The 25,972-nt window shown below is 44.3% G+C and overlaps 3 protein-coding genes across 3 annotated transcripts; 2 read left to right on the plus strand and 1 right to left on the minus strand.

The window, feature by feature from the left end:
* Window positions 1-2,425: 2,425 nt before the first annotated feature.
* Window positions 2,426-8,756, plus strand: T265_12792 (hypothetical protein; the record flags this gene model as incomplete). The annotated part of the gene is made up of 6 exons (XM_009165492.1): window positions 2,426-2,480; window positions 2,519-2,631; window positions 2,670-2,750; window positions 2,800-2,993; window positions 6,657-6,753; window positions 8,125-8,756. Coding segments are annotated over 6 exons (624 nt in total), but the record flags the coding sequence as incomplete, so codon positions are not given.
* T265_01427 (hypothetical protein) lies at window positions 4,631-25,957 on the minus strand (the record flags this gene model as incomplete). Its single annotated transcript, XM_009165453.1, has 4 exons — window positions 4,631-4,806; window positions 10,144-10,380; window positions 21,797-22,567; window positions 25,867-25,957. 4 exons carry the CDS (start codon window positions 25,955-25,957, stop codon window positions 4,631-4,633), a joined length of 1,275 nt encoding a protein of 424 aa, XP_009163717.1.
* T265_01428 (hypothetical protein) lies at window positions 19,536-24,585 on the plus strand (the record flags this gene model as incomplete). The annotated part of the gene is made up of 3 exons (XM_009165454.1): window positions 19,536-19,639; window positions 22,970-23,046; window positions 24,407-24,585. 3 exons carry the CDS (start codon window positions 19,536-19,538, stop codon window positions 24,583-24,585), a joined length of 360 nt encoding a protein of 119 aa, XP_009163718.1.
* Window positions 25,958-25,972: the final 15 nt, after the last annotated feature.

Below are 25,972 nucleotides of genomic sequence, written 5' to 3' on the forward strand. Positions count from 1 at the left end.
TATTAATGGTTCATCTCATTCCTTTTTCCAAAAAGACAGTAAAGCTCTCACCGGTGAATAGCTAAAATTTTTATTCAGCTTCCTACCTCCGAAACAACTATATCACCCCTAACAATAGTTCCACTCTGCCCATCAGTTACCACCCATTTGTCCTTAGCTGTCATTACCACATAGAAGGTTTTCCAGCCTTGTACTTCCATTCACTCATTGAAGCCAACCTGCGGATCGCATCACACCCTCGGTGCTTCGGGTTTCGGATCCTGTTAGGCAGGAATCAAAGCGGATCCCACTATACCGCACGTCTTTAGGCGCTGCTACGGCCGAGAAGCCTGGCCCGCTCGAGGTTGGCCCAAAATTCGGGACGCTTGCCGGTCCGGCATCAAGACGAGATCTGATTGGTCAACAATCTGGACCCAACAGCCAATCATGACCCAGTATTGGCCAAATGCCGGTTGCCAATGGAGCTCCAGAACGCGTCAGAAATTCCAGAAAGTTATAGCCGCTTACGCTATATATACGAAGCGCTGTACAACTGTTCCTGATTTCGTTTTGGGCGTTAATAGACCTTTGTGCACCTTTGGTGTTTGTTTTGACGTGAACGCTAGCTTGGGAGGCTCAGACCGAGAACTAAGCTGAGGAAAATACAGTTACAACAGCTCCAGAAGTCGTTCCTAGCGTTGCTTGCCTCTTCCACCTGTCACTAGTGTTTCCCTGCCCTTGGAAAGTTGAACACCTGACCAACTAGCTTCTGCGTGGTTACGATTGCAATACCTTCTTGGACTCTCACCGCTATGTTGGTGACATGTTAACGTGTATCTTCCACTTCTAGCCTTCCCGCGGTTCGAACCCGACTTCTGCTTCTCGACTTCCTCTGTCTAGGCTTGGGTAACCTGGCACTATCCCAGTCCTCATGCTTCTTTCGGTTGGCATAGCAGCTAAGCACCGGAAAGTTTTTACTGCTGAATGGTTTATTTATTTATTTACTTCTGATCGTCTGCCCTAGACATCCTTGATGAAACAGACTAGTTTGTCTGAACGCATTGAAGGTTTTCGATAGAGTTGGACGTGAGGCTCTTCGTGCTGAATTGCTCATATATCAGTCCCCGGCCTCTGCCTCACCTCACTTAGGTGGTGACTGTCTGCGGCCTATCAAGCAACTAAACGATAACCTTGTTACCACCCCCAATCGGAGTTTATCAACTGCGATTACTTTAAACTTCTCATCCCCCCCCACATGACTTACCCTTCACCATTTCGCTTCAAATACACTTTCCGTCGACTCTGGTCCAAACGACAGTTTCTGCCGTGTCCTGTTCATGGTACACAGATTTTTTTATCCTCAATTGCTCTCAAGTTACAGAGTTCAAATTTTCTTCCCCCCGTGGATAATCACGGGAATAATCCACGCACCTTCACTTTGTACCAAGTTCAGCGGAACGTTTTGTGTCCCACTGCACCCCTTACAGTGATCGTGAAACCTCTGTAAATTTCTACCATCAGAGCTCAGTTTTTCTTTATCCTGTGGCTACTGCCACGGGCATTGTTCTTTTGAACTCGCGTTTTCTTTTCTACTTCACAATTCATACACTTCTGCAACTCCCCCTTTTACTTTTAGATACGCCTAGCAAATGCAAGTCCGTCATTGTCTCTCAGAACCTTTCTTGTTTGTTCTCAGAAACCGGCGACTCTGGAAAACTTATACACTCTTTTCAAACTTACTTCATTGCCAGATTAGCCAAGATCAGGATTAACGCTTATCCGTCCTATCCTTACTCCCTCTGTTATACGTGTGGTCCCGTATGGTTTTTGCAGATATTATCCCCACTAGTTTCTTCGGCTTTTTGGTTGATTTTTCCGTAACAAAAACATTAATTTATTCCGCTGCGGGCACTAGTGAGTAAGCTAATCAATACTGATCAGTGAATTGGTTTCGGTCTCACGTGAAAGTTTTAGTGAGAGTCTCGAAGTTAGAGTGGTTGTTCTGGGATAGCAAAGTCTCAGCCTTCTGTCAACTGAACAAGGGAATAACTCTTCCTAGCCCAGTCACCATGCGGAACACCCGATGCTTCACTTTTATCTATCTTAGAATCCATGGCAAACTGGCACCAATGGCGCGAAGGTAGATACCTCATTTTTGCTTACAGATTCCCTCCAGCCTTGCCATTTTCCGTTCACTGCTTCCATATTACAATCAAAACCGTCATACTTGATGGGTCGAGTAGTGAGTGTCATCCCCACTGTAAACACTACTGCTCTATTTTCCGTTGTATCCACCAAAGAACAGTGTTTTTCTGCTCACCTTAAAGCACATTTATTTTCCTTTGTGCATTTTAGTGAGAAACATGCTCGTACCTACGTTGTTTGCCGTGTCCCTTCTGCTTTCAAAGGTACCTGTTTGTTCACACTAGATACTCATGATTTTTAGAACTTGTATCTAGCCAGTACTGTTGACCTGGAATTGGAACATTCGTTCGATTCAGGTGAGCTCTTTCCCAGTGCTAGTTCTATCCACTTTCAGGTCGCTCCTTCCAACCATTCAAACAGTTCACTCTACGTCCCACAACTGGTGTCCTCACAATTTCCGGCACGAGCCCACAATCCAGTCGTAACTTGGGCAGAGATTCTTTGCTGGTAATATTCGCTCTTTGTTTTAGCCGTGACTACTATAGATGCTGCCACAGTCAGGTGATCTATACGTTGTTCGTATCAACATAACCAAAATCGACAGTTTGGAGTCGTCTGTCTTAATGGTATGGGTCCAAACCGATAATGTGGTGAATTTACAAACCTTTTTTTCAGTGTCAGCTGTTAGCCTCTCAAATGAAACTCAATCTCGTTTTGAGTGTAAATGACCAAGGAAACCCAGTTGCTGTGCATGTATCCACGCCGCGATATGATTGTCTTTCAGAAGATGCCTTGTCAAGTCTTCTTGCCTCTGGTCTCCCAGAGATTTCGGTGAATTTGGATGTGCAAAAACCGACCAACGGATCTAAGTATGTTTTTCGATCTTCATACACACCGTAAAACACCCCTACCATGCTCACTCACGGAAGACAGTTGGACAGCCTAGATAGTGTTGTGTTGCACAATCTGCAAGTAATTACAACGTCAGTTATTTATATGCTGTAGGCATTGTTGACGAATAGTATGACATTCCATAATATTCGTCAACAATGCCTGCGATATAAACATGAATAACGTTCTGCTAACGTCCATTCTCTGCCGCCGTTAGTGATCGACCAGTTTTGAATGTTCACACAAAGCGAAACTACGCGACAACAGCTTTTACTGTGTGTTGTTGTGCATTCAGCTGTTCTTCCTCAACGCTAAGTTCGACATCTTCAATATAATTTACTGAGTCGGCTGAGAATGTGTGACGTATAACCGGGTCTGTTGACTGTGGTTCAACCAGACATGGTACTTTTCGAGCTTAGCAACAGGTATCTGGTTCCATTATTTTCTTTGCGATTTATCTGATATCGAACTTATTCTTGAGGATGTCCTGAAAACCATCCACTTAATACTTTAGGAATCCAACTCCGAAAAGCACTTGTCAAATAGCCAGTGACTGACGATCATCAACGAGGTTGAACTTCGTCCTGAAATTTTTTTATGCACATAAATGCGTTTACATTTTTGAACCGTCTCTTGGCTATCATTCCCCATCTTTCGAGTCCCTCTTTATGGTTACAGGGCAACCCGTGGTTAATCTCGGATTAGTAGACACATTCGTGTTGTGCCTTTTATTGTATGTGCTTCTCATCCGTCTCTCGTATTTGCTCTGTTCTATATCAACGACTACCTCTTGTCTTTTATAACGATAGATTTGAATGTGCCAGACTAATTTCGGCTGTAGTCTACACGTCCGAAAAATAAGTGGTCGCACTGTAAATCAAGAAGCTAATGTAGCTCGTGTGTGGACACTTCTCTTGACCTTATTTCCTCTGCCTGTTCAAAAAGTAGCGTCCACAACTGTCATTCGATGCGCATCAAAAGTGATCCATATCAGTCCAGGAAAGCCGGCAAACCTTACCTACCCCTCCAAATTTGTTTATCAGTGTTTGGTTTTCTTTCTGGTTAGTTTTCTTGTACAACTTGCGCATAAACTGAAGTACCGTGCGATAAAATCGCAGTGTTCTATTTAGTTTGAGTCAACATGCCTCGCATGTATCAATCACGAGTAAAAAGTTATAGCTTTCTTTCGTTTCAGAAGAGCTTGATAAACGATGGTAGTTTTTATTTGGGCAACGTTTCGCTTTTGACACAAAAGCTTCATCAGGCCAAGTGAACAGGTCACCAAATTGGCCAGGTTATAAGACAGACGGGGAAGCAATCAGTAAGTCCTCTTCAAACTAGATCAGTGCTGACGGCTCTTGTCGGCTAGTGTGGGTGCCAAAATCCTGAATTGATGGGTTGGAGGGGTTCCAAATTAGTTCCCATCGCTTTTCGCTCCTTAATCTTCCAATTCAGGGTGCTTCACTTGATTAATCACCTCAGGTGCCGCTGTTAGATTTTCCCTGGTCTTTGTGGGGTTGTGAGTGCTCCGACAATTTAGTTTGAGGGGGGTTGAGATTAAGTGGATTTCAGATGATGACCACTCTTCCTTCTGATGACCGCACACCAATACGTGTCAGCTCGAGCGATCCAAGACCGTTCTCCACACGCTAGCCAGTTCCACGCCTTGCATTCTGTTAACGTTGGGATGCTTGGTGATTTCTACCGCCTCGGCGATCAGTCTGTGTGACATGGACCGTAGTCCCCGCCTCAAAACCTCAACATTTTCTAAATAGACTTTACCAAGCTCTTCTGAAAGGGTTGAAGGATAAATAATAGGCCGATTTTTCGACTTGTAATGTTCGCAATCACTGACGAAGGTGAATGTTTCCACTAGGAAAGAGCACGTGTAGGACATTGGTGGAGTACTTCAATAATAGGATATCAACTGTTTGAGAAAGAAACACAGTGTGCTTGTCCTGCTCTAGCAGTTGGCTAGGGTAGTCTGGACGTTTAGACTAGTCTGGACTACTTTTGTGAACATGGAGTGATACAGCTACCCTCTCAACTATGGATGGCGTCAGCTTTCTCATTTTGGTAGAATACGATGGACGATTATGAAAACAGCGTCTCCGTTCACCGCATGCTCTGTTTCGGGCAAGCGGTTGATCGTGACATATCAGTTGTTTTTAACAGTTCTCGCTGTCGAGAGACGTTTTTTGATCTTCGTGAATAGGTGCCACGTCTTATGGCTTCCCGCACATACGCGAATCACTATAAATGTGTTATGGATCAACATCTTGTCCATGAGTTTCAAACATTTTTGGAAATAAATTCCACATTCAGTGTACATCTAAGAAGGAATGCTTTGGGATTTGCATATGAAAATCCGGTTGCTTTCTCTGATTTTTCAAATAGCTCGCATAATTGGGAGATGACCCCATCAATGGGACGTTCATGGACAGAGTTTATGTACTACGAGCATAGTAATTTTCCTTGAGCGCTTGTGGATTGGCGGGCGCACGAGTTCAAGGCACCGAGTACACTGCTTTGGCATACTAATATTCTAACAAGGTCAGAGGTTTTCACGAGCCAGTTGGCTGTAACTTGGTGAGGACAGCCGGTTATGTCGATGATTGGTTTAAGGGACACCCTGCTTCTTTACATAAGACAGCTGGGGATTATGGTCGCACTATGAAAGGACGGATAACCAGCGGGATAAAGATTTTAGTGGAAATGTAGTGGACTAATTGCCTGGAGAGAATGGGACAAAGAAGAGTCATCAATGATGAGCAGACATGGTACGCTGCAATCGACAATAGCAAATTCTATCAAGCCTGTATATCACCTTCTATAGTTCTAATCTGACGTTGAAAATGTACGGGAATATTGGTAGCTCGGGTGCATTCATTGGCGGTTGATCACGTGGCTGTTGATTTTCTCACCAAGCTTGGAATTAGCTTGCAGACGTTTCATCATCAATCAAGGTGACAACATCAGTGTGCAGTTGAGGTGAGAAGGGATTAGCCACCTAAGCGCACGCTGGTGATATCACCTCAGTTGATGACAAAACTTTTCAAGCTAATAGCCAAGTTCGGCGAACAGATACGGTCACCCGATGGCCCCACTATGTTGTCCATCCGTTTTAGGGTGTTTAAAGCTCTTCGCTCTGTTGGTGTAATATTTGGAGCTCCTGACTGCTAGGACTTAAGGACTGTAACTAGCTGTACCCGTAGCCTCTCTGCCTCCATTGATGGAAGTTTTTGAAACACAGATTCAACACTAGTGATTATTTCTTCCGCCCTTATCACCCTTTTGCTCACTGTGAAATTCAAGCCTTTCTCTAGCAGAATGCGCTCTTCCTCACTTAATGGTCTGTTTGATAAATTTACTACGCTGCAATAGCTAGTAGGTGGTTCAGGCTTAGTCATGGGCTCCCTTGGATTCTTTTTTGATGTACCAGTTTGAGCGGCCAGTCTACTGCTGATTCAAAATCAAATCAACATACGCTTGGCGGTCGTTGTTGCTACTGGTTGAATAACTGTTAATTCTATACAAAATGCAGTGGAAAACTGGTTGAGACGAATAAGAGCGGTTGTTTTAGATAAGTGATCATTTTAGAATGGTTTTTCTCTATCTGCTTACCCTTTTCCCTCTTTCAGGCCGGAAACGTTGAAGTATCTGCAGCGGTTAGAAAAACAACGGGAGGAGATGGCCCGGGCTCAGAAGGAAGACAACCGGTCGTTTTTTGCCAAATATGTGAGAAATGTCGTGTGTATTATTGTTGATGACAGATGCCTTTTTTATTAGGACGTAAACCAGACTTCGGACTGCTACGGTGATTAGAGTACGTGTATACAGTTCATAACACGTTTGTGGCACCCCATGTGGTTTTTTCACACCTGATATTTTCAAGCGAAGTCGATGGAGATATGTTTCAGTTTGATACATTTTGATGTCCTTATGTGGTGCATTGTTGTTGGATCTACCGAAATTTGAAGCAAATTCATCTTACGACTCCAGTTTGGAAGTGCCACGTCTTCATGTCTAAACACGTTGCGTACTTCTGCATCGAGAATGCCAAAGAGATCGCTTGGTGTAAGGTCCTCATACCTCCTCGTTGAAATGAGCATATTGGAAGTGATTGCGATGATACAGTGGGAAGTGAGCTTCTCTCTTGAGTACACTGGTAGTTTTAGGGTTTGCCCTTTTACTGATAAGGTTTTATGATGTGTCAGGCTTAATAACCTTTCCTTAGTGTCCGTTTTACGGTTTAAATGTTATGGATTCATAGTGGTGCATGTTTTGTTGAGATTTCAAGGTATAGTGCATCTTACAGTACACATCATCCAATAATAAGGGCCAGTAGCATGGCTATCCGCTTATGAAGAAGCTACGGATCACTAGAGATACCTCTTAGAGACAGTCTATTGTTGCGGTAACCAAAAATAATTCGAAAGTGTGATCCAGAAGGAGTGGGTTTTGCAGATGGCAACGGTGTTTGATATGTTTCCACTCAGATTGGTGGGCAGATTGAAGCTCAAACTTCGGTGGAACAAGCGATTAAACAGATACCGTTTCACCATCCGTATGTTGACGATGCTCTAGTCACCTGGGACTGTTCTAACTCGCTCGATGATAGCCTTAAACTCGGTGCACCGTGCGCTCAGATTCATTGCAGACGACAAGCCTAGTGGGGTTTTCCATTTCCCTGACCTTGTTTCAACAAAAAAAATCGGACGAAACGCTACAGAGAGATATACCGTGAACAAACTTGGTGTGTTCAATACATGAGCCTCATTAGTTTCGTTAACCCAAAGTACCAGTTCTACCGAATTTCTGTCGAATAGAGCGCATAAGATCTTCACTCGTGACACGCATTGCCCAACAGCTTCTCCTCAAATAACATTCAGTGAAACACAGTCGATGCTCACAACCGTTGTTTTCGGAATTAATTTTACACTGCGTCGAGGAGGAGGAGAGGATTCCGCCTATGTCATATATTTCCTTGTACAACCCTAAGATCAGGTTGATGCTCCTGATCGTTGTCTTTTGTCGACGGCTTCTACTCCTAATATTCATAGTTAAACCCTTAACTATCCAAGCACCATCTTCCTCCCTTTCTTTTAGTGGACGTACATCGTACCGGCAGTGATAATCTTCATAATCTTTTCAAGCATTCAGGATGCTCAATCCTCCGGTGGTCGACAGTGATATTCAGCTTGGACAACATTTCCAGCACGTCTCTAAGGGAATGCGTTGTCTCTTTTTGAATCTGTACAGCCAGACAGACGTGGAATGATTTGTATAATCTCTTGTAATTTACGAATCTGGTTGGTTCCCTTTGAGGAATCCATGCAAACATGTTCGTCTTTGTTTGCTATAAATTCCCCTCTTTTGAAATTATTTTTTTCACTCGTCTTGCCCGTACCACCGTTTCTGTGTTGTAGCCTGGGGATCCTGTTCACACAAGTGTAAAACAACGAAGTTACAGCAGCTGGGCTAACTGGATCTTATTTTGCCGTATAGCCCCAAAGTATATAGAACTCACTGGTCACTGATCTTATGCTACCAGCTTAGTTTGCATCATCCGTTTTTAACCTCAACTGACTGAGTAACTTGATCTCATCTGTATTTTATATACACCCTCGTCCACAATATCTTTTGGAAGCCTCTGAAGATTTATTGGGAAAATGAGCACATGATAATCTTTCAATTTCTCATCTACACAAAACACTGATTTTCAGGGCTCTAGAAAATACACCATTTGAACTAACTGGTTGAAAAGCCGCCACAGTGCATTTCAAGGCATTTCTTATTGCATATACTGATGGGCTACACATCATGGTCATCATCAGCCGTAAAAACACAAAGTTATATTTGCCACGGTCTCATTCCTGGATGATCTGGGAAGACAGAGCTAGATAGCTACGCACTGGAGGCAATAGATGATTCATTTACCGCGTGAATCCAGTACTGGCAGTGGACTTTTCATCGGGGAGATAGCGAGCGGAAGCCATACATTAAATACAACAACTTGTATGCATGCATGCAACTGGGCCACGTCTACCACTGTCTCCAACCATTGATGTATTCCGTGTCAGAGTCCCTGTCGTGGAATACGGTGATGACCAGCATAACTAAGTTTACTAGTAATGGCTTTGATACTTCTTTGCCAAGTCATCGTTTGACCTCCTCTGGCTCGTGTAGCCCTTCGGGAGTTTGTGCGAGAATAGCTTTCCGAGGAAGTCGGTCGACTATCATACGGAACACGTGACTGAGACAGAGCAGCCGACAGATTGTGATCAGTTTTTCTATCGCGGGCAAGTTATTTCTTCTGAAAGATGGCGAGATGACTGAAGTGGTTAGAGCGCGAATCTACTGACCGTAAGGTCCGTGGTTCGAGCCCGAACTCTGCCTCTCGACTTCCCCTGTCTAGGCTTGGGCGACCTGGAAGTATCACAGCTCTCGTGCCTTGTTCGTGTGGCACGGCAGGTAGGCACCGAAAGGGTGTTACAGCGCAACGATTTTTTATTTCGTCCGAATTGCATTCGACGTAGTTCGGTATTACGGATCCGGTGTTTCCACCCAACTCGAACAATACTCCGTAGACATCAGACACTGGAAATTTTTTGACCACCTCAGCACTAAGTGCCCACCTCTCTGACCAATATAACAAAATGGAGTTCATTGCAGCTATGTAAACTCGGCCTTTGGCAGGTATTACGTCCGCGCCATTGATGAAAGTTGCTCTGACCTTCACGTTCTGGATGGAACTATCGTCTTTGGCGAGCCCCCCCCCCCAATCTGACAGCTAACCAAGGAAGTTAATTTATCTAATATCGATCGGCTTATCTGCAGGCATGATCGGCTTTGAGCCCACCCAGTCTTGCAGCAGCACTCTATAATTTGCAGGTGTGAAGTGTATGCCACTTCGAGGCAAAATTATTTGGATTATTTAATATCTGCATTACGACGGCGTAAGATCCAATCAGAGCTATGTCGTCTGTGTCCTGGATATGTCCCGGGAGCATATCAACCGCACAGATATTAGAAGCCCGTGATGAGTCTCCCATGTCCACATTGATGACAAATTTGACGAGGAAGGGTGAAAATAGGCAGCCTTGCCCGAGCCTGTAGACCACGCACTTACGGCAGTTAGCGTACAGCGCATTGAGGAGGATAAAGAACTTATGGGGGTAACCTGCTCCACAGACACAACTCGATAGTCCGCGGAGTCTAAGCCAGCTTTAGTGTCAATATAAGCTACTGTTCTTCGTTCCCCTCTTCCACAATCCGTCGGAAGGCGAATGGTCGACACGTCCTGTTGAAGGTTGGAGCACAGCTTGGTTGTAATGGATCTACGTCGTCTTCTGTTCAGCCAACCTTCGAAGAGTAAGAACAACAAGCACCGTCGGTAGCACAACCGCCAAACCAATGCCACAATGGTTTCCACACATTTTTGGAGATAGAGATGGCTGTCAATGTATCTATTCTGCGGATCTTTTCATTCCATATAGCAGCAATGCGTTTTGTCATGTTGTATACAAAGCTCACTGTTTTAGTGTCTTCTCACGTTTTGGGAAGGACATTTCCTAGTAACGGGCAATTACGGTTTGAATCCCAATTGCGCGCATACGCTCAAGTGACCGTGCTGCAGCAGGCCAGCTAACTTGTATCTCGATTTGTTGGGCCAATCTTTCCAACCGGCCTTTTATGGATGATTTACTGAGCCGGTGGCCGATGGCCGCGTTGTCCACGGCTGATTTTCACTTGGTGGCAAATACGACTTTTCACTGGAATCCAATCCAGCAGAGCGCTTTCAGGTCTGGGCTGGTGCAATCCTCATGTCATATAGTCCACGACTCATCGATTCTGGAAACGTGGAGGGAGAAATATGAAAGAACTGGGTTTTTCATGGGCGCTCAAGTCTTGAGTTTTTGTACGCTTGTTTCAGAGACAGTTTATACCAACTTCAAGAGAATATAGGGTTTAGACAAGCATTTCCTGTTCTCTAATTTGACACAGAATACGGACGGTAGAGGCTTTACTCAGAAAAGATCTCGTAAATTTGGCGGTGTCACTGTTCATTGGTAACGGGAAGTGGGATGGTCACAATTGATAATCAAATGGTCCAGCGACGCACGAGACAGTGGAAGCTAAGTGGCTTTTTTCAGTGACCCTGTCTCTAGCCTCCGACTCAGATATCTTACCCGCTTGACAGCGGGCAGTGGGTTTTCTTGGGGGACTTTGCCTTGGGCCGAAGACCCAATAGTGCACTCCGGTGGACTACTGGGAGCTGGTCTAATTGGAGGACGCAAGAAAAAAGCGCATAAATGTTTCACTCCCGATGCTGCCGTGCGTTTGGAGCCACATCGGATTCATGGCAAGTGTCATTGGTTTTTCGACTGTATGGTATAATTCATCGCTGGTCACCTAGGTGATCAGAATGTGAAGTTTCTAGGGTCGACCTTTTCCAACCTCTCCTTCGGGGCAAGGATCACACATGGTTTTTTTGGCTTGCGCTGCCATGGCAACGTAGAGACCGAAAGTTCCGCAAAAAACCACACATCGTTTCACACACTTGAGATGTTAGTAGTTTTCCCCGAGTTGACCTATTTTGACAAGTGACTGTTTGTCCACATACTGCGCTTGTGGACTAGCACAACAATCTCCTGCACAAGAAGACCCAGAACAAGGAAAATCTTTACGAGGAGTGTTTTTTTCTTTGCAGACATGGTTTGCTGGAGATGAACTCATGAGTAAATTCTCAGTACGAAGAGCCTGAAGAGTGTCTTTACCTCCCGAATAGGGGAATCCTCAAAACGTAATCAGGCGCTTATTCAATCCGGTTTGAAAAGCCTATTTAAATGACATGAACTAGAACAGCTTCGTCCACAAAGATCCCAAATCTCCTCACACTAACAACAATCTATAAGTAGCTCAGTGGAAGAATAAACTTCACCCGATGAGTGAAACTTCTATCTGAGAAGTCGTTGCTCGAGGAGCCAGTCAACATATGTGATCGCGTGATGTGGATCCCGTGATCGAAGGATGAGCGGCGCTATATCCTGTCTAAGTGCGAGTTTACAGCAAAGCTTGTTAAATCGTCCATCGTATAGACATTATCACTCCGTCTCGCTAAATCTATTCACCCCTAATGGCATTGGTACTTCACCCAGCAGCAACTCTAGCCACCGTGACCGTATGGGGGATCAAGGTCTAAACAGAGGTCATTGTGCACTCTGATCACAAACTTGGCGATGCTATATCCCTCATTGACCGAAATAAGGCAGCCCGAGGACAACAGCATATGAACGGTTATGAGGTCCAATGCGACATTCAGAGACTAGGAGCATAAAAAGGGAGTAGCTGGACGTACATGAAAATGTGAAGTGACCATCCAGTGCTATCTGAAATGACCCAAATCTTCACAGCCTTGAACAACAAGGAACTGTTTTGAGACCAACCATGGCAAATTAAGCCTGCTTTGCAGATTCACCTATTCGGCTGGAATCTAAAATCTATAACTGAACACAACACCAGGTACCCACAGTCTTAAGATATCTAGAAGGACCATGTCGATAAATACAAAAATAATGAGTTGGAGAAGAGTCACTTCCCTCAATGTGTATTCACAATAACACCGCTCGAGGAGGTCCCTTCATTTATTCGTACTGTGGTCACAGTGGGGGTGCGGGGTGTCATGGTTCAGGCTAGACACTGATAAGTTAAATAGTCACTAGTGGAAGCTGAAGGATAGCATGAACAAAAGATTCAGCTGAGTCTCCGGTGAAAACCCAGTTCATGTCCAAATGAGTGTATTTATCTCGCTACTTGATTTTCGATCTGCATTAGGATACGACGATCGGTGCAACCTTATAACTTGGCCTGACACAATGAAACGACGTTAGTCTCAAAATGAAGATGTCTTATGACATTATAACCTTTGCTGAAGAGACCATTTAGTACGAGGGCATCACAATGCCTTCACTGGGAAACGGACAGCTTGGCGTACGAAATAGCTGTAATGTGGTGTGTTCAAATAGCTGACGTAACTGGTCGATGTCTGGCCACAATCAGAGTTTGCTTGATTACTGAACCCTTACAAATCGCACCGTATCAGCCGGAATAACGGAGAATTCGTGTCAGCGACTTGGTCAACACCGGCAGTCACATTAACCTGTCAGGTGGGTAGTTAGCACTCAACATAAACCCGAAATGACCGTCTAGATAGGACAGGTGTGTAGTTGTGTCCTTTTCGAGAGGTCACTTGATCGATCCTTGTTCGGATGGAATGTTTCGAAGACAGTGAAAGTGGTCTTTTTGGGAGCCTTTTGGGTAGCCTTTCAAGAATCATCAATTTTAACGCATCGTAAAATTGTTTGGTCGTATCACCCTTCCGGTGCCTAACTGCCATGACATCAGAAAGAAGCACGAGGACTAGGATACTGCCAGGTTACCCAGGCCTGGACATGGGAAGTCGAGAGGCAGATATGGGGTTGGCCTCCCTAGAGGGGGAGTCGGTCTGTTTTGGGGGAGCTACCATAGTGGACGAGATGTCTCGGAAGGGATTGATGAGATTCTCCTGAGGATGTTCTCTCTTCCGAGGACTCATGCACCAACTTGCGCTTTCCAAGGAGAATATGTGTCCTGCTGGCAGTCTCGTTTAGGGATGACGCTGTGTAGTAGCTTACGTCAATGTTTCAAAAGGTGTTCTAACAACCCTGTTTCTAACGTGACGTATAAAATGAGGAATAATGGTATCGCACGCTATCTGCTAAGGGGTAGTGAACTGGAAAGTCCGAAGGACTCCCTTTGAAAGGAATGGCTCTGTCATGTGGTTGACCTCCAAACTACTGCGTTTCTCACGTTAGGTTAGAACTGGTTGGTTTCCACATCCCAGTAGGCTACCATCATTCCAATCGTGGATGACGGTGCTATGTTTTCTGTGGGGCAGTAACCTCTTTGGATGTTTTTATTTTTGATAAATTACTGTGATATTTGAGGTTCGTCTAACTGAAAATCCTGTTTAGAAACTTCAACCCTATTAGAAACATACTTGTGTATACTGCGGTTAGGTGCGAACCTGGTGCCCTAATACTGAAGAACCCAAAACACGAATTTCGTATCTTATTCTTTTTTGAGTAGGGATATCTGGTGGATACCAAGAGTAATATTTTTTGGATTAAGCCGTGGGCTCTCAAAGGAGTGAAACGGTCGTAACTGGGATTGAAGCGATCTCTCTTGGGTTGGACTATTATGCACACTGAACTTGCTCTTCCCACCTCGAAATACGACTGCAAATTTTTGGAAACCAGATGCAGGTCATCCAGATCGTGGAGTTAAAGTACAAAGAGAAACCATCTCAATGCAACGGAAAGCACTTTGTCTGTCAATGAACTTCCAAGAAACAGTTAACTTTTTCAATCGATGTGTGCTGGATGCATTTTTATGCAGTAGTTTTTCTTCTCAACGGTAGGTTTCGGACAAATAACGGTTTTGCCTTTTGACCGTATAGCAAACTGGCACAAAAGGGTTAGTTGAAATCCATTATACTTCCTTAATGCATGTAGTTTTGTAAGAAAATGTCTGAAGGACCTCCAGTACACATAAATGTAAGATCAGGAACAGGGCATCTTTTGTGCATCAAGCGTCTTAAACTTAAAATTACTGCTTCGTCTGTTATACTTGGTTGGATAAAAGTAAGAAAATCCCAACCCCTCCGAATAGAATCAGTCTGGCCATAAAAGATAAGCTTGTTGTACCGGGAGCACCTCTGTTGTAAAGAGGACTTCTGTATCTTCGAAACAGCGGTATACTTCGGCTAGATTTTGCCACCTTTTTCGTCAAGAAAGGTGCATAGAATGTTGATCGCACCCGTTCTTGTGTGCGCCCACACTCCACATAAAAGTCATACCTAAAACGGACCAGCTGCATTTTGTTAGGCCGGTATCGTATTCTTACAAAACTGTACCGAAATTTAGTTCGCCAACGACAGTGTCGTATTGCGAAAGCGGTGCGATTTCCGTCTGTTTTAGTATTCAGTCGACAGGCTGGCAAAATCTACACTCATTTCCCAACCACTGATGAGCGAACGGTTCAAAAGGAATTCCTTTCTGTCCGTTCGCGCAAAGCCTGACGCGGGTCCAACTAAAGAAATCGGAGTCGTTCTTTTTGTGTCTTCGTTCGAAATTCCAACCAACTGCGGGGCATTTATGTGGGATTTGTGCTTTTCATCAAGGTAGATGAGGTAACTGACTTCCTAATGCTTACCTATTCGATAACCCGGTGCTAATTTACCAAACTTTTCAAATATCGCTGTTCTGATACTGTGGAGAACTGCAAGTTGTGCACTTGCATACATGAAACAAATAGAGCACACAAGGGTCTATAGGAGGATTTGTCGGTAAAGTTTGTCAGACGTTCAGGTTGTCAATAACTTGATCAGTTACAGTTGGGACAAGATTCTACTCACGTATCTTCACGTACAATGAGCCGTTATTCCACTGAAAGGCGATCAGTCGCTCAACAACTTCGAGTCCACTGAACTTCAGACAATCAACTGTCATGTCATCTACCTGAGGTTTATGAGGTGTGCCACAATTCCGCCACGTGGATTCTTGGGATCATACGCATGCCCAACTGCGATCTACCGGTCTACTCTGCTTTCCAAACCATTGTTGTTGAAAGGTTTATGGAGGACAGATACCGCAAACTGAAGTAGAATTGGCTGCAGTTAAACTGAACGCCATGGGATCTCCGCTCGGCTTCTTGCCGTGTGAAGTCCTCAAGGGACGTTGTTTAAATCTAGGTGATGGTGTCTTACTTCGATGTGATGCTCATATGCGTTTACTTCGTTGATATTTCCTCGTCAATCGATTTCTTTGAGGACTACGGTGTTTATCAACTTGTCTTCACCTGCTGCCATCCAACAACTTGCCTGAGCATTCTTTCCTCATAATTCAATGAGAGTCAGACGATAAAAATTAATTACTTGTGTACTGCCTTTAATTGCGACTATGACTACGAAATTTCCCCTCACTTCGAATTTTCATCGTATGGTGGAACACTTGCACCCCACTACCACTATAGGTGTCACACATTTTAGAGTTTGTCTGAGAATAACGTTGGGAGGTCCTATGGTTCAGTCGGGCCATTGTATCTGATCTACCTTTTGATAAGCCAGATACCCTGACTTTAGGCAACCTCCCTGGTGCTCTCTCTCGAGATTTACACCTCTCTTGGGCTCAGAAATGATACTACTGGCGCTTCAGACAGTAGCTTGAATTCTTCGACGTTTAAACACGAGTGCCGTCCATCGGGTAAAATTCCCAAGGTTCCGGCCAAAACCGTTCTCTCCTGTGGAGGGTTGTCTCTAAAGAGACATCGGTTATCGACGAATGTACTCATTTGCATACCAACCGGGTTTTCATGAGAGACTCTACTCAGTCTCCCGTTTGTTATATTCCTTAGCTGAATATGCTGCATAAAGACCGCCTCATGTCTCAGTTGGCACGATATTCGAGAAATCTCAGTATATTTTCATAAGGGAAACTGCCCACAAGGTTGCTGAAAACTCTTCGACAGCACATGATCGGTTTTGCCCCTCTTGGGGCCCATCAGGTAGGTTCAGGTCCCGATGTGCAAATGAGTGTATTTGTCGAGGTCTGTCCAATTTGGTTTCAAGTAGAACAAAAGGTTGACGGAAATTCGGGGGCTGTGCCTACCTCCTAGAAGGACGAAACCGGTCGTGGGCTGTCGAAGAACTTTCACTAATTTTGTGAGGATTCGATTACCTTGATTTCGGATACTTCTGAGGTCGTTACCTCAATTTGTCTGGAGTTCTCCATTCTTCAGTTATTTAGGAGACTGATCGACTTCATTTACAAATTGAACTGGTGTTAACTAAAGACAACTGGATATTAAATTTATGATACCCTTCAGTAATCACTTGAGATCCATGAAATTGGACTCTTACTGAATTACCTGTGGTCATAAATCAGCTCGGAGAATCGCTTCCTTACTTTTGGGAATTTTTAAGGAGGTGTTCTCACTTAAGTCATCACAACATTCCATAAGTTTCAGTCAGTGTACGCGTAAGTACCACAGGGTGGTGTACAATGACCGCTGTTAGGCGTGCTACTCTTTGTCATTTGACCAGTAGAAAATAAGCTATGCGAATAAAGATGCACCAAATCAGAACGAGTCACTACTTTGAAGTGTTTCATTGATTGCTGAAATCTCAAATCAAATCAAATTTTACCCTAATTCCGATCACTTCTATTGAGCTGGAATCGATGGAATAGGATGTTCTCAACAAATCGGTTTTGTTTCAAGAGCAGTTACATGTATATCTGGACTATGTTGGCGCAAGTGGATGGAAGTTGGTCAGATATGGATATGTTCTTCGCTGAATGATCGATACTGGGTGTACCATCGCAGATTTGGGAGTTACGTCTAGCTAGACAATGTTGAAATACTGTATCCAAACCAAACTGGCTATATGCGAAGTTTTTGGTTGTTAAAATCAAGTGATGAGTGACACCAATGAAATAAAGTGATTTTTGGTCCAGCGTGTTTTCTTCCAGGGTTATGGGAGTTGAATAATGTGAGACTGAACCAGTTGTACTATTGTGTAAGCAGTCCTCTCGAGAGCCTAATTACCATAATTTTGTTCCGATGTGTTGAGTACAAACGTCGTTTTTTGTATAACATTTGTGATTCAAACACAATGACGCATTTAATCTTATCGGAAAACGTCTTTGTCCAAGAGTAACACTGTTTATGAGCTTCTAGTGAAAAAGAACTGACCGCAATTTGCTTGTGGCCTGAGGCAGCAGCTAGCGTTTTCCTTCGGCAAAAATTGCCTTCGTTAGAAACAATGAACGATTTAATGATAATGAAAATACTAATATAGCCGTCACTCGAGGAGCAGTCAACAACTCCCAAGCTCGGTGAACAGACCAACAACCAAACAGCGCACCCGAGCTACCTACATTCCACAACACTGCTAGGTTTAACAGTGTCCGTACAGACCAAGAATCTTGGTAGACCCGAAACGCCGAAAAAATGAAAGATGTGAAAAATGCTGGAAACATCCGCAGGCTGTTTGACCTGATTCGTTTGGCTGGCCCCCGGAGACCTATTGTCAGCGAAATTATCAGAGCCCTAAATGGCTCCCAAACATCCAGCAAAGCAGCACGTATGGACTGGTAGGCACAGTACTTCGAACAGCAATTCAGTTGGCCACTTGCTACCACCATTCCGTAATCATGGCCTCCAACAGAAAGGTGGATTGTGAATATGGAGCTGCCTTTAACCTCACAAGTGTCCTAGTGTATACCTACAATTAAGCATCATCGTGTTGCTGATCCCGACCTGTTCTCCATTGGGATAGCGGTGAGTTGCTCAACCTGTCTAGTAGATTAGGGTACATCAGGGCTAAAGATACCTTTCCAGACAACTGGAGTGAATCGATAACAGTACCCATTTTGAAAAAGGTCACTCCTAGTAAATGTGGTAACCGCAGAGGTGTTAGTTTGACTCCAGTTGTAACAAGCCTTCTGGCGTCACTGATTATCCCGTGTCTTATGGCGGTACACGAATCGTTGACTCGTGAGCGAGTGGGATTTCTATCAGAGAGATGCTTCGCCGGGCCGTCAGCTGTTAGAGCAACGCCGTACGTACAGAGGACTCACAATCCTGGTATTTCTTCACTTCAAAGGTGCCTCAGATTTTCGGCCCGTCAGTGTGGTTAACCAAACTGCTCAACTGAGTATGCCACAGAAGCTTCTGAAAATAAAGCGGTTCCTGTATTCACATACTTTTGAGCGCGTGAGACTGTACGGTAGGCTCTCCAAAAGCTCCCCTACAGAAAATGGTGTCTGACAAGAATATCTCCGTTCTTGTTCAACTTCGTCATTGATAAAACAGTGAGGCGAATTTTGGAAAATATTCAAAACCTCGGTGTTCAAATCGTTGCTGGTGAGAACCCTGTCGATCCAAAGTACGCAGATGACATTGTCTTCACCCTTGAGGACGAAGCACAAGCCCCGTGCAATAAACTGACCACCGTCATACCATCTATAGGCTTGCGCTCTGAGGGAAATCTGTCTTATGCAGTCGCTGCACTAGACTTAAAGGCCCGAATCCCATCTCCTAATTTACGATACTTGCGGCGTCAAAAAGCCATATCACTGGGTCTCAAGGGCTATGTGTACAAGCCTACAGTAAGGGCTGTATTGTTTTATGATTGCGAAACATGGCCTCTTCGGACTGACGATGTGAGGCGTATTCAAGCTGGTTCGATCATCGACGCCTCAGAAGCACTGATGATTGCATGAAGGTATTCGTAACGAGGTAATCAGAGAACGAGTATTCGGTTGTGCAGCAGAAATTTCGATCGCAAAATAGAACCAGCACTACCGACTAGGGTGTCTCTAGGCAGTAAGCCACCAATGCCGAAATCGCGTGTAACGAGAGGACTGTTGTCTTCCTCGTCTTCTTCAGAATGGCGTAAACCGCGAGGCGGATAATGTATGGCAAGCCAGAATAGCGTGAAAGAGATTACGAAGAGTTTGTGTGTTGTTGCTGCAGTGCAACTTCGAGTCTGGGGTCTCCGAGTCCTCTCTTGCGCTTTGCTGTAGGCTTGGTAAGAAATGACGGCTAATCGATGCCAGTAATGTTCGTGCTGTCAGTTTCCAGATTGTCTGACTGAGCGCCTGGAATTGTAGGCATCTCAGAATGCTTGTGATAGACCTGCACCGGTTTCCCGTCTCCATCCCTTCTTTTTCCTCTTCTTTTCACTCCAGGTGTTTGTACATATTTAGATGAATTTAATGGTTGTGCCGCAGTAGAAAATCAGTGTCAACGGTGCTGTTTTTGTCATTGATTATGATAATGATGGTGATGATGTTCAACATTGCGTATCGTTCGCCATGTCGAGATGTGAACTCCGGACATCAAACATAGCATGTGAACTTGTTACCAAAACTATTTCAGCTCCCGCTGGACGAAGCTGATTATTACGTCCACACAGAAGAACATATTCACGCTTGATCGATTTGACTGGTCAGTTTGATATTCACAGTATCTGCGTGTTTCCCCCTTTCAGTGACCTCATCTTATCCATTTACGTCACCTGCACAGTGGTTTGTTTGGCGAGTTAATGTCCACATCTTGTGGAGCAGTTGTGGTCAAGTGAGCATCCGTAGCGTGGCTACTTACGCTTAATGAACAAATTGAGTCAATAAATCAGTTGAAAAATGCAAACTGACGCATCACCATAGCGGAGCGACAAACACTGTCATGTTATTAATAATGTAACAGTTAACATTAATGACATTTTACTTGAACGCTTACGCTGAGATGCCGATCAGTTAGAAAGCAAAGATCTCAATCTATTCCCAGTCGTTAACATTCATGTACCACGCTTTCGCTTCCAGTAAAGTCGCTGAGCTTGGCAATTCGACCAAATGTTTCATCATCAGTCGAGGTGGCATTATCAGTGCTTTTAGGGTGCGGAATGCAGAGTAGCGGTGAGGGAGTGGTAGTGGCAATCCCACCTGTCCCAAAATTCATGGGCGAACAATTGTGCGAATGAGCAGGTAGATGGAAGGATTTCAAAGTTAGGAATATTTCTCGTTTCTAACTCGCTTGTCTTCCTCAGTCGTCTGATGATTACGCAGAACCGGCAACCCACATATATGGCTGTTACAAACATGTGTGCGCCCACTCTAAAAATCCTTTAACCATATAGATTTTGGCATTTTGATAATAAAATACTAAGCAGCGTTGTCACAAAAAAAGATAAATATATTCTCCTCAACGTGGTAACTCATGCCCAAGGGCAATAACTTTAAGCGCCCCGGATCGCAACAATCTAGACAAACTCCATCTTAACAAAGCATTTTTAACTAGATACGCCATAATGGTCAATAAATTAGCTAAAACTTATCGAATATAACGTTTTATTGTGAGACCCCATCGGCTTTGTTTCACTACCCGTGTTTTATCAAAATAACCACCTCTAAGGAGTTACGAAATAGCCGGAAATTGACCATCTGACCTGTCCATTTATACTTTGAGCTTTTTAGAAAATGTCGCATTTTAGTGCGTCTTCTACATACCGAGTGGACCAACCCATCTGTGTGTCCTTGCGAAAATACCCAGTTTTCCTCGAAGATAACAGAAAAATAATCCATTTGCCAAATATGTTCCTTCTATGTATAATATATCTCGCCAACCTTGGGGGTAGCGTGCTTTAGCAACAAAACAAGCTACTTACTTTCGTGTTTTATTCTCAGTGATGAAGTAAACCTATGTTAAAACCCACTAGACACCGCAAAATCGTTTCGGTTTTACTAGACACAGCAGCGTTGCATACCACACAGAAGCCGAAGAATGATTATAATCCGATATCTTTCGGTTGTTGGTGAAAGCATTCTGTCAATCGGCTAACTTATAACATAGAGGACCACAATGCCTGATAACAGATAATGAACTTGAGGAAAGGGAATATCTGGAAGCTGTTTGAACAACACAAGTTTCTAAAGTTCTTTTGAGTGAAAAAAGGACGGCCGAGAATTCTCACTTGATGGTAACTTACACACTTGCTTTTGAAAACGTGGTCGTGGCTGATGTCCAAGCAAAAACTACACATGAACGGCTTAGTTTTGCGTTCCTTTTGCTGTGTGTAATGGATGTTGCTTGTGGACTGCAGAAGTGCAGTAAAGCGATATATGAGTAAATGTGTCCTTGTTACATAGACGGAAATAGTGCTCAGCTCATGTTTCATCACTTCTTTGTTTAAGGACAGTTCCTTCAAGGATAGTGCCGCTGGAAAAGTTGCACCCGCAAACACGAGCTCCGAATTCCCTTCCTTGTTGTTCTAAATGCTTCTTGAGCATTTTCTGTTCACGCAGCCTCTGCAAAGCCATCAACCAAGTTGGTTTGGTCTCCTTCCTTGGTGCTTCTGCACTGATTTCCAAATGGGATCCTGTTTTTCTACCCGACTGTTTGTTTTCAAAGTCGAAAGTAACTTTACTTCCACCAGCCATATAAATCGCCGCTGGAGATCCTATAGCGTCCATAGTTGGGGCCGGTGAATTAACTGGGCACTGAATGGGGGGTGACTGTAATCCAGAATCCGAGCGTTCCGTAAAGTCAACATCCTTCGGGCAACGCATACATTGTAATGAACTTTTGTGAGTTATGTTTGGAACCGGAATTTGTCCGTCATCCATAATACCCAAGGAACGAAGCCGCAACCAGAAGTGTGGATGCAGAGACACAGTTGTGTTTTCTTGTGATGCTTCCCCCAGTGAGTTTCGACGTTTAGTACCAGGCACGCTCCGGTGTCGCTTGATCCTAGATGTTCTTTCCGTACTCACATGGGCCACTTCCCTCAAGTTCTGATGAGACAAATCGTGTTGTGAGAAACGTCTTTGAAACTGGGTCCTGCGAAGTTCTATCTGTCTAGATGCCTTCTCCTGTTCTTTAGAGAGCTGTTGATTCAACAAGTTTAAACGACGATCTTCCATGGTCTGAAGTGACTTGAGTCGTCTACTGCCTAGATGGCAGTTTGAACATGAGGAAATCTTTCTCTCCATGTAGAGCGGAAACGACCTAATCGTAAGACCTGGTGCACACAACTGCTGGATCAGCAAGCATAATCTTGAATTTCCTCTACGTTTCAGCGAATCTCATTAGTCCGGCTCAGGACCCTGGATGCAGACGCAAAGTCTGGAACACGTGACCATTTTGTGTGAGGAGGTGAGGAACCCAACACCCCTTCTTCCAGGGAAGAAAAATGCTAATTCGGGACAGAGCTGGAGACGTGAGAGAGTAAAATATTTCTCATCTATTCATGATGCATGTGAAGGTAAGATATCAACCATATGTGTGCCATTTACACTCGTTTGTCCGAGTAGGTGTACGCAAACTTTTTTTTAATGTATCTGGACGTCCGCAGGTATAGAATAGGTCAGTTCAAACAGATTGATTTTACATTAAAAGCCGGCGTCCGCGATGGCCTTGAACTGGTTCCTGGTTAGTCAGGCCGGATTTAGTGGCCGGACTTTCATCGGTATCCTGTTACCTGGACTATTGCCTGCCAAGAATCAAATAACGAAACCGTGGGTCGTAAACCCGAGATTCATCACCACGTCATTTAGGTGCTATAGTGTGGTTGGTTAACGTTTAGCCTCATTCTAAAGTGCCTTTTAAATGCACTAAAATTTGTGGCATTTATAAGGTTTCTGGAATCCTCAGCCAGTTATACAGGTGTTAATGGCATGCGCGTGAACAAGCAATCAACCGGTTGACGGACTCTCATCTCGGCTATCTGACGGTGCGTACTAAAGGAACCGATAGACTGTTTAATGACCAACTTTGAAATTTACGCCCTCCACTTTTCCTGTTCTGTATGGCAGATGCCGGTCTTAACTTGAAAAACTTTAGGTGAAAGGATAGAAAACGTGAGAAACTCACCTATGCCGAAGTGAATTGATTTTTTTACGAGTCATTCAAGTTTGTTTGATCATGGTGACTCCATCGCATTGCTTCCCGGGGGAAAATTATTTGTCGAATCACACGGTAGGTTGATTTGTTGGTCTAGAGCAGTTCCCTCATGAAAAAAATATTAAGTGCCATATTCTTTCCAATAGCTTGTTACTTAAGTAAGAGCATCCTATTGTTTCCAAATATAGCTGAAAAAGGTTAAAGTTATCTGGAATAAGTTTTCACTTTTGGACGTAAAAATCTGAATGGTCCAAGCAAGATAGTTGGTCCATGATCATCAGGCAGTTGGTAACGTATACAATAAGTCTTTTCGCTCTCATATGAAGGAAGTAATTCGGATCCTGTGACATAGGTTATCCACGTGTTCTCCATGACCAAGGGTGGACGATTCAAAAATTTTTTTATTTTCTCAAGTCCGGTGCAACGATACTGAAAAGCAACTCCTAAAAGGCAGGTTTAAGTGTTGCCAAACCGGATATGAACCTCGTTTGCAGTCGTCTGACGGAAAATGGCACTAAAGTGATTTGTACCCACTTCTCTTTTGCAAAAATCGTTTGAAGTCCATGACTTAGGTTCGGGAGATACTTGAACGTAAGCCGTGACAACGAGTCTAGGAAGCCGTCCCCACACATCCACTAATGATGAGCACTTAAAGGCAACAGACTGTTTTGCGAGCAGAAAACCTGTTCTAAATATCCGTCTAAGTGGCTGACCGAACTCGTGCTCCGTAATGTAGGTTTATCGGTTGCCACCGACTACACTGTCTGATCCCGACATAAAGCTGCTTTGACGTGGTGATCGAGCTTGAATACTGAATACTGGCCACGCGGGACACAGGCTGGAAATTCGAGGCGGTCTGGGGGTAAAGTTGTACTATCTATTCGATAAGACTGTGGAGGCAGGAAGGCGTTTCCTTCAGGTGACCAACACGTCTATAGTCATTGGAAGAGTGGTGCTGCCTTCCCCCAAGGAAGGACGAGAAAGGAAAAGTCGGCCCTAGAAACCGCAAACTCCCACCACCCAATGATCGGTCGTGACCCCAGCGACCATTCAATACGGTCGAAATAGTTTTGAAACCAAAGAATCCGGTGCTGTTCACAGGGCACTTGATGTTCTCAGCTGTATTAGGAGTGAGACAGTAATGCCTTACTCCCTGTCCCCTTGGGATAGGCTTATCGCCTGTAGCCGGACAGGTCAAACTATAGAGTTATCGGCTCCGGGAACGGTCCTTCCGAAAAAAGAGTATTACCCGCTGCCTCCCGGGTCAGATTTTTCAGTCAGAGGCTAGGGGCAGAGTACCCGAAAAAAACCTTACATCCTTCCAGTCGCTTGCGAGAAAGACTGAGTGAAGGGCTCAAGGTGGGTACTTGAGTCAAGCTCTCTTCCTCGGCCCGGACAACCGGCGAGTATCATTTGCCTGCACATTGTCCACTGATGTCCCTCAACCGCTTCTAAACACACAAACACACGTTGCTGGGTGATTTGCTGCCAACTACCTGACCGACATATCTCATGACCACGACTGCCTGTTAGCATTAAACAAAATAATACATTGCTAAATTCACGAGATCCTTTCTACATGGTAGTTTTCGATATCCGTACTCTATGTCAAACAGGCAATGCCCGCTGAAAATGTATACTCCATTGAAATTGACGTATGCTGTGTCTCCGAGGCACACACACAAGGTCCAAGCATGGTTTTGAATATCAGAACTCCAATGATGGGCTCAACTATTTCACATTTTCCCTCCGTGTGTCCATTGATCTAGTAGCGATGGATCGTGGGATATATGAAGTGGGAGTTGCAATCAGTCCTAGAGCTGAATGCGCTTCGCTGGACTGGATTCCAGTGAACATTCGTCTTTGCGCCGTCCGGTTATCCAGCTCAATCGAGCTCAGCGCCCCAACACAAAAAACGTTACCTGTTCGTAGTGTCAGCTTACAAATCAACAGACTGTAGTTCTGACACTGAGAAGTATAGTATCTATCGAGGGCTATCTGGGCTTATTCCTCGAGCATGAAGCACTGACAGTGTGAACCTCGCGGGTGATCTGAATGCCCAAGTCGGTCGTCTGAGCTCCTCGGAATCATATCTGGGCGGCCGATTCTCAGTCGATGATTGTCACATAGAAAACGGAGGGCGATCTCTGCAGTTGTATGCTGATCATGAACCGTTTCTAGCCAGTACGAGCTTTCAGCATAAACGTTCGCAACGCGTAACCTGGCAGTCACCAATTGTATATCAACTGTTGAGTTGGATCTGTTGGATCATGTGCCATCAGCCACTGGTGGCGAGTCACAACTCAAGACTGCTGTTCTTTGTGAGGCACACAACTAGATTCCGCTCACTTTGTAGAGCGTACACGGCTGATAGTTCGTTTCCCTCTAAGCCCTCGTAAATCAGTAATACGCATGCCAGTCCACCATCTTTAACTACCATATCTCAGCAGTATCG

The sequence above is a fragment of the Opisthorchis viverrini genome (genome assembly GCF_000715545.1).
Source record: "Opisthorchis viverrini unplaced genomic scaffold opera_v5_15, whole genome shotgun sequence".
In the NCBI taxonomy this organism is placed as follows: domain Eukaryota; kingdom Metazoa; phylum Platyhelminthes; class Trematoda; order Opisthorchiida; family Opisthorchiidae; genus Opisthorchis; species Opisthorchis viverrini.